Source organism: Marmota monax, unplaced genomic scaffold (genome assembly GCF_021218885.2).
Source record: "Marmota monax isolate L192 unplaced genomic scaffold, Marmota_monax_Labrador192_F-V1.1 WCK01_AAM20220418_F8-fsc00996, whole genome shotgun sequence".
Lineage (NCBI taxonomy): Eukaryota > Metazoa > Chordata > Mammalia > Rodentia > Sciuridae > Marmota > Marmota monax.
In genome coordinates this window covers 96,173-110,563 of record NW_026694323.1, presented here as the reverse complement: position 1 = coordinate 110,563, position 14,391 = coordinate 96,173, and the positions used below count along the sequence as shown (strand labels likewise).

Sequence of the window (14,391 nt, the reverse complement as noted above, 5' to 3'; positions counted from 1 at the left end):
TTCTGAGATGACCAGGGTTTCACTGGCTGCCTCATCACCTGAACTTCAAGATAAAGAGACTACAACATCCTGCTAAGCTCCTCAAACTAATGAAAATCAGGAATTTCTGTTCTTTAGAAGACATTTCTCTGGGGTGGATCAAAGGTGGTGGAGTAGAGGAGATACTGTTTCTGGCTGCTCTGGGCATGAATCTGAGAAAGCTATCAGGTGGCCTCTCCATGGGGTCTCGCCTTGACAGAATACAACATCCCAAAGAATGTGACAGGACCACATACAGCGGATTTTCTCAGAATCCACCAGAGCTGCAAACGCCCAGCAGAACTCAGAGCCTCTGTATTCTGATAAGACTCCACACTCCAGTGCCAAAGCCCACAGTTTGAGCACATGTGTGGCTCTCAAGCAGCAGAACAGAAACACCAAATCAGCACCTCTGCAGAGCAGCAGAACTCCAGACTATACTTGCTCCCACGCAGGTCACTGGACTTCATTCTAGCCACAGAACAAGGACATCCTAGCTCCCCCAACTTCACCACACATCCTAACAGGGGAAACAGATGAACTCAATCTTAGTAAACCTTTGTCACCAGTTTTTGGTGGGAGTGGCTACCAGTGCAGATCTGCAACTGAACAGGTGATATATTGTTGATATTGGGAACTGTCAACATTGTTGTTCCCCACTAAGGAGGGATCTAGGAACTACACAAGAGCACTACAAATATATAGGGTAAAAACAATAAAACACCAGTCCCATGGAGTTGGAAAGAAATGTGAGCAACATGAAAATATAAGGGAAGAAATTATCACAAACAATTCAAGACAACCCATCTTTACAAGGCTTAATAGAAACAGCAGAAAAAAAATGAGAAAGTAAAGTTTCAGTATTTACATGAAAGGGATGTTTTGGAATCTCAAAGAAAACATTAGACAATAAATACAGACAGTGAAACATCACTTTGACAATGAGCTACATAAACAAATCCAAAAAGCAAAAGATCACCTCTACAGGAAGATAGATGTTATTTAAAAAAAAAAAAAAAAAAAAAAAAAAAAAAAAAAAACAGAAATCCTTGAAATGTAAGAAATAATAAACCAAATTAAAAACACAAATGAGAAGCATCACCAGCAGAGTAGACAACGTAGAAGATAGGAAATCAGACAAAGAATACAAAGTATATTATCTTTAAAAGAACATTGAAAGCAAAGTGAAATGATAAGAAACCATGAGCAGAATATCCAAAAAATATGGGATAGCATGAAAAGACCAAATTTAACAGTTATTGGGATTGAGGAAAGCACAGAGGTCCAAACCAATGAATGAGAAATCTGTTCAATGAAATAATATCAGAAAACTTTCCAGACATGAAGAATAAAATGGAGATTCAAATCCAAAAAGTCTAAGAATGCCGAATGTGCAAAATCACATCAGATCCACTCCAAGATACATTATAATGAAAATGTCCAACATACAGAATAAGGAGAGAATTTTAAAAGCCACAAGAGAAAGGAATCAGTTTACATATATGGGCAAACCAATTAGCATAATCACAGATTTTTCAACACAGACCCTGAAAGCTAGAAGATCCTGGAACAACACATTCCAAACACTGAAAGATAATGGGTTCCAACAAAGAATCTTGTATCAGGCAAAACTAAGCTTCAGATTTGAATATGATAAACACAATAAACAAAAGTTAAAAGAATTTACAGCTAGAAAATTGGCACTAAAAAACATTCTTGCCAAAATATTTCATGAAGAGGATATGAAAAACAACAAAGAAAACCAGCAGAGGGAGGAAGTACACTTAAAAGAAAGTCTAATCAATGAGGAAAACTAAGTCAAGTTGAACAACAAAAATAAACAATTATGGCTGGAAATACAAACCATGTATTAAAAGTAACCCTAAATGTTAATGGCTTAAACTCACTAATCAAAAGATATATGCTAGCATATTGGAATAAAAAAAAAAGATTCAACAATATGTTGCCTACAGGAGATTCGTTTGATAGGAAGACATACACAGGCTGAAGGTGAGAGGTTTGGAAAAAATCATACCACTCCCATAGACTGTGGAAACAAGCAGGGTCTCCATATTCATATCAAATAAATTAGATTTCAAACCAAAGTTAATCAAAAGGATAAAGATGGACATTACATACTGCCCAAGGGAACCATAAACCAAAAAGACATAACAATCATAAGTATATATATGCCCCAAGAAATGGTGCAGCTATATTCATCAAACAAACTCTTCTTAAGTTCAAGAGTCAAATCAACCACAACTCAGTAAACTTGGGTGACATTAACACACCTCTCTCTCCACTGATGAGATCTTCCAAACAAAAGTTGAATAAAGAAACTATAGAGCTGAATAACAGAATTAATAACTTAGACTTAACTGACATATATAGAATATATCAACCAGCATCAAGCGCATACCACTTTCTTCTCAGGAGCACATGGATTCTTCTCAAAAATAGATTATATACTATGCCACAGGGCAACTCTTAGCAAGAGATTCTACCATGCATTGTATCTGATCATAATGGAATGAAATTGGAAATCAACCACAAAATAAAGAATAAAAAATTCTGCATCACATGGAGACTGAACAATGTGCTACTGAATGGACAATGGGTTACAGAAGACATCAAAGAGGAGATTAAAAAATTATTAGAGATAAATGAGAACACAGACACAACATATCAAAAATCTCTATGAGACTATAAAAGCAGTACTAAGAGAAAAATTCTTTGCATGGAGATAATTCCTTAAAAGAAGAAAAAGTCAACAAATAAATGACCTCACACTACATCTCAAAGTCCTAGGGGTAAAAAGAACAAATCAACAGCAAAAGCAGTAGAAGGCAAGCAATAATTAAAAGCAGAGCTGAAATCAATGAAATCAAAACAAAAAAAAAATTAAAAATAGACAAAACTAAAAGTTGGTTCTTTCAAAAAATAAACAAGATTGACAGACCATTAACCATGCTAATGAAGACAAGGAGAGAGAGAACTCAAATTATCAGCATAAGTGATGAAAAAGGCAATATCACAACAGACACTACAGAAATACAGAAGATAATTAGAAATTATTTTTAAACCTATACTCTAATAAAATAGAAGACAGTGAAGGCATTGATGAATTCCTTAAGTCACATGATCTGCCCAGATTGAGTCAGGAAGATATACACAGCAAAACGCACCAATATCAAGTGAGGAAATAGAACAACCCATCAAAAGACTACCAAGCAAGAAAAGCCCAGGACTGGATGGATACACAGCTGAGTTCTACACAACCTTTAAAGAAGAACTAATACCGGTACTCTTCAATTTATTTCAGGAAATAAAAAAGAGGGAGTACTTCCAAACTCATTCTATAAGGCCAATATTACCCTTATTCCAAAACCAGACAAAGACTTCAAAGAAAGAAAACTTCAGACCAATATCTCTAATGAACATAGAGGCAAAAATCCTCAATAAAATTCTGGCAAATTGAATACAAAAACATATCAAAAAGTTTGTGCACCATGATCAAGTGGGATTCATCCCAGGTATGCCAGGTTGGTTCAACAAATGGAAATCAATAAATGTAATTCATCACGTCAACCTACTTAAAGATAAGAGTCATTTGATCATCTTGATAGACACAGAAAAGACTTTTGACAAAATACAGCACCTCTTTATGTTCAAAACACTAGAAAAACTAGGGATAACAGGAAGATATCTCAACATTTTACAGGCTATCTATGCTAAGCCTCAGGCCAACATCATTCTAAACAGAGAAAAATTGAAGGAATTCCCTCTAAAATCTGGAGCAAGACAAGGATGCTCTCTCTTACCATTTCTATTCAACATAGTTCTTGAGAAACTGGCCAGAGCAATTAGATAGAGGAAAGAAAGTAAAGAAATAAGTATAGGAAAAGAAAAAGTTAAACTAGCACTACTTAATGACGATATGATTCTATACTCAGAAGACCCCAAAACTTCACCAGAAAACTTCTAGAACTAGTAAATGAATTCAGCAAAGTATTGAGAGATAAAAAAAAAAATCAACATCCATAATCAAAGGCATTTCTGTATTTCAGTGACAAATCCTCTGAGAAGGAAATGAGAAAAACTACCTCATTCATAATATACTCAAAAATAATAAGATACTTGAGAATCAACTTAACAAAAGAGGTGAAAGATCTATATAATGAAAACTACAGAATCCTAAAGCTAGAAATAAAAGAAGACCTTAGAAGATGGAAAGATCTACCCTGATTTTGGATAGACAGAATTAATATTATCAAAATGACCATACTACAAAAGTACTTTTGGGATTTTGATCAAAATGCAATTTTGATCAAATTCCCAATGACATTCCTCATAGAAACAGAAAAAAGTAATCATGAAATCCATCTAGAAAAATAAGAGACCCAGAATAGCTAAAACAATTCTAAGCAGGAAGAGCAAAGCAGGTGGTATTGCTATACCACACCTTAAGCTATACTACAGAGCAATAGTAACAAAAACAGCATGGTATTGGCACCAACACAGCCTGATAGATTAATGGTACAGAATAGAGGACACAGAGACTAATCCACAAAATTACAATTACATTAGACAAAGGTGCCAAAAATATGCACTGGAGAAAAGATAGCATCTTCAACAAATAGTGTTGGGAAAACTGGAAATCCATATGCAACAAAGTAAAATTGAACTCCTATCTCTCACCATACACAAAAGTTAACTCAAAATGGATCAAAGACCTGGAATTAAACCAGAGACTCTGCATCTAATAGAAGAAAAAAGTAGGCCCTCAACTTCATCGTGTGGGATTAGGCCCCAACTTCCTCAATAAGACTCCTATGGCACAAGCATTGAAAACAAGAATCAATAAATGGGATGGATTTAAACTAAAAAGGTTTTTCTCAGCAAAAAAAAAAATCTGTGAGGTGAATAGAGAGCCTACATCCTAGGAGCAAATTTTTACCCCTCACACATCAGATAGAGCACTAATCTCTAGGGTATATAAAGAACTCAAGAAGCTAAGCACCAAAAAATCAAATAGCCCAATCAACAAACGTGCTAAGGACCTGAACAGACACTTCTCAGAAGAGGATATAAAATCAATCAACAAATATATGAAAAAATTCTCATCATCTCTAGCAATCAGAGAAATGCATATCAAAACCACTCTAAGATATCATCTCACTCCAGTCAGAATGGCAGCTATTATGAAGACAAACAATAACAAGTGTTAATGAGGATGTGGGGAAAAAAGGTATACTCATACATTGCTGGTGGGATTGCAAATTGGTGCAGCCAATTTGAAAAACAGTATGGAGATTAATTGGAAATCTGGGAATAGAACCACCATTTGAACCAGCTATTCCTCTTCTTGGACTATACCCAAAGGACTTATTATATGGACACACCACATCAATGTTTATAGCAGCACAATTCACAATAGCTAAACTGTGGAGCCAATCCAGATGTCCTTCATTGGATGAAAGGATAAGAAAAATGTGGCATTTATAAACAATGGAATACGACTCAGCATTAAAAAAAGAAAAAAAAAATCATGGTATTTGAAGGTAAATGGGTGGCATTAGAGAAGATAATGCTAAGTGAAGTCAGCATTGAAGTCAAAAACAGATGCCAAATGTTTTCTCAGATAAAAGGGGGGTGACTCAAGGTCAGGTAGGGAGGTAGAGCATGAGATGATTAGATTAATTCTAGATAGGGAAGAGGGATATGGGGAAAGATAGGGGAAAGGGGATTAGCAAGGATGGTGGAATGTGATGGTCATCATTATATAAAGTACATGTCTGAAGACTTGAATTGGTTGTCAACATACCTTATATACAGAGATATGAAAAATTGTGGTATATATGTGTATTAAGAATTGTAATGCAAAAAAAGAAGTACATGTATAATGGCATAAATTGACATGAACATACTTTATATACAGAGATAAAAAAAATGTGCTCTATATGTGTAATAAGAATTGTAGTGCATTCCAATGTTGTTGTGTATTTTAAAAATAATAAAATATTTTTTTTAAAAAGAGGACATTGTCCTAAAATAATGTTGCTGTGAATTACTTTGAAGAGAGTGGGCAAGAGGCTACAAAACCATGCAAGGAGTTTCAGCTGGATCGATAGTGAAAGGTAGCAGAAAAAGCCAGAGATCAGGCCTGAGCAAAGCTGCTGAGTGTTTGATCTCCTAACAGATGGTAAAGTGGTTCTTGTCTTACTTCCTCATGAGCTTGAAGCACTGTGAGAGAACTGAGGCTACTGTCATAAGACTGACAGTAATAGTCAGTCTCATCCTCAGGCTGTAGCCTAGTGATAGTCAGTGAACCAGTGTTGCCAGACCTGGAGCCAGAGAAGCGATCAGGCACCCCTGAGGGTCGATTACTATTATAATAGATGAGGAGTTTGGGGGCCGTTTCTGGGAGCTGCTGATACCAGCTCACACCATATCTACCAATATTGTTGCTACTTCCAGTGCAGGAGATGGTGATTGTCTGTCCTGGAGTCCCAGACAATGAGGGCTGCTGAGTCAGCACAGACTGGGCCCAGGACTCTGGAAGTGAGAAAAACACGGAGAGCATAAGTTTTGTCTAGAAACAAGAGTAGAGTCAGGATATATATCAGAGGACTCCCACACCCTATCCCTCCTCCATATCTTGTCACCTGTGCACTGAACAAGGAATGTGAAGAGGAGACAGGACCAGGCCATTGTGAAGGTCATCCTGAGCTCTGCCTTCTGTACACAATGCTGACCAGAGGTTCCCCCAAGTCTCTCCCTTGCCCTTTTTCATACTCTGAGAAGGGGAGGATCTATCTATGCAAATTGGATTCTCCCTGTTTTCTGATTGCACCCTTAGTCTTGGTTCAGACTCCTTTTCATAAAGATGCCAAGTGGGTATGCAGGGGTGGATTTGAGTTGGTGTAAGGGTGTGGAAGTTCACAGCTGTGAGCCCTAACAAGAGAGAATCAGGCAGGACCAGGTGGCTCATTAGAGTTCTGATTACTTCCTTACCCATCTTGACTGGTCTGCAGTGCCCCCTGTTGTCCAAGCCCATACACATCATCATAGAACATTGTGATCAGAACCCCTGAGACAGTCCTACAATTCCACTGCATCCGACTGCCTCTGCCTAGTCTCCAAGCCAAACCCCTTATGTGGCTTCCTCATTACCTCAGGATGGCTTTCTTGCTTTCCCCTGATTCCACATTGTGAATTAATGCATACTTCTCTTGGCTCTTTCTTGGACAGGACTAAGATGGTGTTTTTGATATAAATTCTTCTTAGATCAAAATGAAACAGGTGAACATAAAAACTATGGTTTTACTAGCTTGCAGGGTAGCATCTAGTTTATTATACACAACACAAATCTTTGTTCCAAAAGTTCTATCACCTAGTACTTGGTGAGAAACTCAGTTTCAAAATCTTATGATTAGCCTTTTGATGCCATTTAGAAAATATTAGTATGCTTGTTTCCAAGCTTTCACAGTTCACATGTTTGTAACCCTTATTGTTAACAAGTGATACTGAGAGTGGTGATTATAAGTCCATCACAGCCATATAGCTTCAGCCACCATTGTCTACATGAAATGCCATGGGGACTGTAGATCCTGAAAGTACTCAGACAGCAGAACTCATTAATGTTTTCAGACATGGATGGAAATGCACTGTTTTAGGCAATGGCAGGGATGGAGCCTTTTGTTCAAAAGATCTTAGTGTTTTCCACAAGAGTCCCCATGGTTATAGCTGAGGAATTAATCATATTCTGAATTTTTTAAAACTTTTATTCTATTTTTAATTGTTCTTATTAGTTATAGATGACAAGAGATGGTATTTTGACATATTACACATATGTGGATTATAACTTCCCACTCTTCTGGTTACATATAGTACAGAATTACATTGGTCATATATTTATAATGCACATAGGAACACATGTCTGATTTATTCTACTATCTTTCCTATCCCTCTAACACCTCCCTTCCCTTCATTACCCTCTGTCTAATCCAAAGTATTTCTATCCATCCTTAAGCCCTGCCTTTATTTGAGTTAGCACCCACTTTTCAGAGAGAACATGCAGCCTTTGGTTTGGGGAATTGGCTCTTTTCACTTAGCATTATAGTCTCCAGTTCCATTCATTTACTGGTAAATACCATAATTTCATTGCTATTTATAGCTAGCTAATATTCCATTGTGTATACATACCACATTTTCTTTATCCATTTATCTGTTGAAGGGCACCTAGGCTGGTTCCATAGTTTAGCTCTTGTGAATTTAACTGGTATAAATATAGACGTGGGTGCATCACTGTAGTATACCTTTGGGTATAAACCAAGAATTAGGGTAACTGGATCAAATGGTGATTCCTTTCTAAGTTTTCCGAGGAATCTCCATACTGCTTTCTAGAGTGGTTGTACCAATTTGCAGTCCCACCAGCAATGTATGAGTATACCTTTTTTCCTACATCCTTGGCAACATTTATTGTTGCCTGTATCCTTAATAATTTGCATTGTAACTGGCATGAGATGAAATCTCACTGTAGTTTTAATTTTCTTTCTCTAATTGCTAGAGATTTTGAGTGGTTTTTTTTTCATAATTTTGACACTTCCAGATCCAAGATAGGCAACAATTTTCATTCTAGGACCTAGAAACTCCCATACTTTTAGAAACATAACTCACCTCATAGTAGGTTGGTAATTTTTATGTCCAGCACAATTTGTAATTAAATACATACAGAATTAAAATCAAGCAATTATAATTATTTCTGTGATAAGATAAATTGTGTACATTGTAGAATCTAATACTTGTTACTTTTATGAATAAATATATAGATTAAAAAATAATCTACATTTCCTGATTAATAGATTATTTTAAAATAAGTTATATATAAAATGTGTGCACTATAAATTCACTCTTTTTTTTAAATTTAAAACATTAAATTTTAATCTTTCTTTCTTCCTTCCTTCCTTCCTTCCTTCCTTCCTTCCTTCCTTCCTTCCTTTCTTTCTTCCTTCTTGTCTCTACCTGTTAGGAATAGGCACTGTTAGCCCCTTTGCGAATTTCTGTAGTTTGAATAAAAATTCACTTTTTCATGTTCATATAGAAATATGTGAAGTGCAATGACTGTTAATGTCCTGCAGATTCTTTCTTTCCACAGGACAACTCCACTTGCCTTCAATTCAGAAAAAGCAAGACCAAAAAAAAAAAAAATCATCTCTACTGCAGATCAGGAAGTTGAATTTTCTGCTCTTCTTGATAAGTGTACTCAAATCCGACAGCACATATAGTTTTATCTTGATTATCCTCTTCTCTAATTTTATCTCCAAACATGAACCCAGATATTTGAACTCTTTAAATCAATCAACATGAAACATATTATATAAAATGACCAATGTTTCAGAAAGAAAATTGCAGATACAAAATAAATATAATATACTGGAACTGCAAATCCCACCATTCTGGAAAGACATATTGAGATTCCTCAGAAAACATGGAATGGAATCAGCATTTGACTCAGCTATTCCACTATCAGATTATACACAAGCACTTAAAATTATACAACAAGCAATTAAAATAAATGCACTACAATGATGCAGCCACATTAATGTTTATAGTAGCTCAATTCACAGTAGCTAAACTATGGAACCAACCTAGATTCCATTCAATAGATGAATCAATAAAGAAAATGTGGTATACATACAAAATGGAATATTACTCAGCCATAATGAGAAATAAAATTATGGCATTTGTGGGAAAATGCATGAAACTTGAGACTATCATGCTAAGTGTAATAATCCAAACCTCAAAGTCCAAGTATGAGTGTTCTCTCTGATCTGGAGGTGTTAACCCATAGCAAGGGAGCGTAGGGAGGGTAAATATAGAAGTACTTCAGATTATAAAAAGTGAAGTGAAGTGAAGGGAGGGGGATAAGAATAAGAATGACAATAGAATGAATCAGATATAACTTCTCTATGTTCATTTATGTACAAATACATATAATGACCAGTGGAACTCCACATCATGTTCAACAACAAGAAAGGTATCAAAATTGTAATAGATTGCACCCAATGAATATATAATATGCTAAATACACTCTAATATTATGTATATCTAATAAAAATTTAAAAAAATAAAAATGAGCACATGAAATAATACTAAATCTAATATATCTTTAGACCGTGCATATTAAAATAGCAATGAAAGGTGCTACAAATTTATCAAATGGTTTTAATATTCCACAAAGGCAATGAAGTGAAAATAAACATATACAAAAGCAGTATGTTCACTGTGAATCCAGGTGCCCAAAGGTCATGTGGAAATCAAAAAGAATGATGACTTATGCTCAGCTAGCATGAGCTCACACATTCACTAAAGCGAATCTGTGGAATACTGTCTAGATGCATGAATACACTGGTTATTCATAAGAAGAATAAACCACTTCAGTGAGGATATTAATCTATCATTATAATCCCTTCTTTAATTAATTTTAACACAGTGCAGGGTCTAAGATTACTGACCAGAAGCACTATAAATACAGATTATTATTTCTACCAGGCTTGATATTATGATAAAAATATAATAAATCAATTATAATTGTGTTCTAAGGATTTGGAATATTGAACTATGAAAAATGCATAATTTATAATTAAAATAAATTTTGTTATAAACTGAGTTATAATGATATTATGGATTATCATCTTGATGGACTTCAACTTCTTTGCCATACCTCCTTTACTGCTTTTAATTGATAATATTATTATTTTTAGTATTAGTATAACTTTTTGTAACATGTACAGTTTCTATGAGCATTATGTAATGGGAGAGAATTGTGGTGTGCCACTAATGTCAACCAGACTCTAGTGTCTTATTTTATAAACATTGAGGGTCTTTACTGCCACAGTAAACTGACATAAACTTGGACGCTCTACAATTGAGGGTCTTCTCTTACTTGCTTATCTGGCTGTTTCGCTGTCATAAGCATTAATTTTATAAACAGGAGGGTAATCATTGTCCATATCCTCAAATTGGAGGCCGGAGATTTACAAATATACTTCATTGGTTGAGACATCTTTGTATCCAGAAATTCAATTGGGGAACTTGGGCCTCAGCTGTTTCTCTGAGTCTGAGTAGAACTGCTCAGATACAAGTACTGATAGTACCAGTACATGTTTTACATTCTTTTTTACCAATAGTCACTTTAAGTTTGGTGTCCTCAGGACATTTTAATGCTTCTTCAGACCCAGAGGAAGATTTTTTTTTTTTTTATGAAAATCAACCTTCCTTTCTCTTCCTGCTCCAGAATTCAGCCTGATGTCCCCTGGAGGAGATCGTGAAAAAGGCAGATCCTGGGAATTCACATAGACCAGTGAGTACTGGGGGCCTTACACACATGAGTTTTAGTTGATGTTTTTCCCCAGATCAGCTTCCTTACACTACTTCAACTCAGGCACAAAGTTCATCTCTAAAAATTCAGAGATGGAATAAAAACAAGGGTGAATTCTCCATTTCTACCTAGTTCATCTACTTTATTGCAAACCCAGTACTTGCTGGTTAACATTTTTTTCCTGTCCACAAATGCATATTGTTTCTCCTTGAGTTAACTGTCAGGCCCTTTTTCTTCAGCATAGATCCAATTATGATACTCTGAAGCCAGGTTTGTGGGGAACTCCCTGGACAGTTCCAGGGAAAGGAGTCTCCTACTAACTGAATCCTAGAGACTCTCTCAAGCATCATCAGTGGATCCCAGGATTGAGAATTCAGATACAGACAGCAGCAGCACAAGGCTTGAGATGCCACCTACCTTCACCAGTTATATGGCTTTAGGAATAGTGGAACTGCAGAATTTAAGAGAAAGTGGAGTATACTTCCCAATATCAAAAAATAAAAAAAAAACATGTTCATCATACTTGAAAATAAAATTAAGAATATTTGTGATCAAATTACTATGAATATCTCTGAATTTTTAAAATACTTTCCCTTTTTAGATGATTAAAAATGTTAGATGAGGATAATTGGGGAGTTCAGAAATGAAACTCTTTTAATTTCTTTGTAAAATAATTTTAAAAAATATGGTTTTCTCTATTTCAAACAAAAACCCAATTTCTAAACTGTTCATAATTACATTATTCAATTTTTATTTTTATTATTGTTCCTTCCAAATTTTCAATTTTTTATGTTTTAAAGGATCCACTCATATTAGGAATACAGATTCATATTAAACTATGTATGGCTAATAGTTAAGTGTATCACATAGTTGTCCATACATACATATGATTATGTGTGTATGTGAGTTTTTTTGTGTTTGTGTGTGTGTGTGATAAATCTAAGATAAAGAGTGTGATCTGAAATTTAAGTGAGAAAGAAATAGAAATCCTAATTTTAATACATAAAATCCTATTATGTTTTCTTTTATCCTTTTCATTAGAACTTACTAAAAAATTATTACAAATTAGTCAGATGCAATAAAAACAAGAAAATCAATGGGTTCAGGTATTTATCACACATTTAAAAAGAGATGAATTTGGAAGTCATAGTGAACAGAAAGTAATCCTAACCTCTGCAGTGATCTCTGAGTTACCTCTGAAGTTGTCTCAGACATTCTCATGGAACCATGAATCAACAGTCTTTCTCCTGGGATGTCTAATGGCAATAAGAAACCACAGGCAAAAGGAGGAATAGGAAACTTGGAAAAGAGAAAATCTCAGGGTACTGTGGAAACAAGTGCATTGAGTACTGCATACATGGCATACATTAAAGGTGTCTGAGTTGCAAATCACTCCCCTGTGTTAGGCATTTGAGCAGTGAACCTCTTACCCCATATCACAGCCCTGGGAATGAGGCTGCTTATTGCAGTTCCTGTGCTTGCTCCATGGCTCACTCCTCGATTGGTCACTGCAGGGACAGTTGGCCAGAAATTTTATTGGTGGCTGCCTGTAATATGCTTAGCTACTGCATATATATATATATATATATATATATATATATATATATATATATATATATATATATATATATATTACAACAAAATCAGACCTGCTTCCCGCTTGGTCTCCAGATGTCTTGATTAGCGGCTCTTCAGCCACACTCCTTCTACTCTGTTCTGTGGACCTCCTAGCTCGACAATAGAGAGCCCATGTAGGGTCCAAGAGCTCAAAAATCAGCAAAGCAAAATCAGTTCCATTGTGCATGGAGTTGCTTGATCCAGGTAAGAGTTTAAATTGAGCTGTGTATTTTATCCCTTAAAGATTGTATGGATATATTCAGCACACTGTAGATATTCATATTGATTAGTTCCATTGAAATTCCACTGAAGTGGGTCCTATGATTCCATCTTTCTACCCTACAGTGACTCTAGTCGCACTGCTGAGAGCTTAGAGGTGATATGCCTAATGGTTATTTCTGACATTGTCTCATAACTCTTATACCTGCCCATCATTCAAAGTCCATGTTCATCATGTTTTATAGACCTCAAGGAAAAAAAAATCCTATTTTCAGCCCAAATTCTTCCTGTTTGTCAAGGTAAGTCTTTCTCAGTCTAGCATGAATTCCACTAACAGACTGCTAAACTGTGGGTAGAGTGTCTGCCAAAGTTCTATACATACAGACTTTCTCCTAGGGTAGTAGTACCAGGAGATACTACCTGGTGATAGTACCTTGTAAGAGGTATTAGCACCCTATTAGAGAGACTTTAGCCATTGGAAGCATGTCTACAAATATAGTGCTTATACACTCACCTTGCCCCCCACCTCTCTCTAGCTCTCTCAACTTCCTGGAATAAGATTGACCATTCAGCTTGGCTCACCCTTCCTCATCTTACTGAAGCCAGAATTAGACAGGCAGTCAGTATAGATAGGTAAAATAAGTGAGGTCAGATAGAATCAGGCCGAATTTGAGTGAGTTTGGCAAGGTGGGGCTGTCCCCTGAAGGATTGAAAATGTTAATTCCTTCAGAGTCCTTCCTCCACCTATATCAAGAACCTGCCCCTGCTCCAACCTGTTGCCAAGGTTACCTGTCCCAAGGATTGCCCCTCCCTACAGGGAGCTATAAGGTTGTTAATGTGTCCTTGGCTACTCCATCCTGCCTTCCACCTTCAGCCCACCTGTTACACACCTCTTAGGCAGCTCACTCAGCATTCCTGGGCCTAGTCTCATAAGCAGGAAAGAGAAAGATAAGGGGAAGTGTGGATGAAGGCAAAAGAAAAAAGGAATCCTAGGACACATACAAAGGGCAGAACACCTTGCTTCTTGGGATACCAGAAAACCAGCTATGGCTCCCTTCTCCCTCACAGTACAGTCTTTGTTACCCCTCTTTACATAAACCCTGCTTTATATGCTTGCTTCAGCATGCTTCTCTAATGTTCTAACTTCAACATGT

At 36.1% G+C, this 14,391-nt stretch overlaps 1 protein-coding gene across 1 annotated transcript; it reads right to left on the bottom strand.

The window, feature by feature from the left end:
• Positions 1 to 6,273: 6,273 nt before the first annotated feature.
• On the bottom strand, positions 6,274 to 6,773 carry LOC124109038 (immunoglobulin lambda-1 light chain; the record flags this gene model as incomplete). Its single annotated transcript, XM_046467506.1, is given in 2 exon segments — positions 6,274 to 6,573; positions 6,684 to 6,773. Coding segments are annotated over 2 exon segments (358 nt in total), but the record flags the coding sequence as incomplete, so codon positions are not given.
• Between the last annotated feature and the right edge of the window lie 7,618 nt (positions 6,774 to 14,391).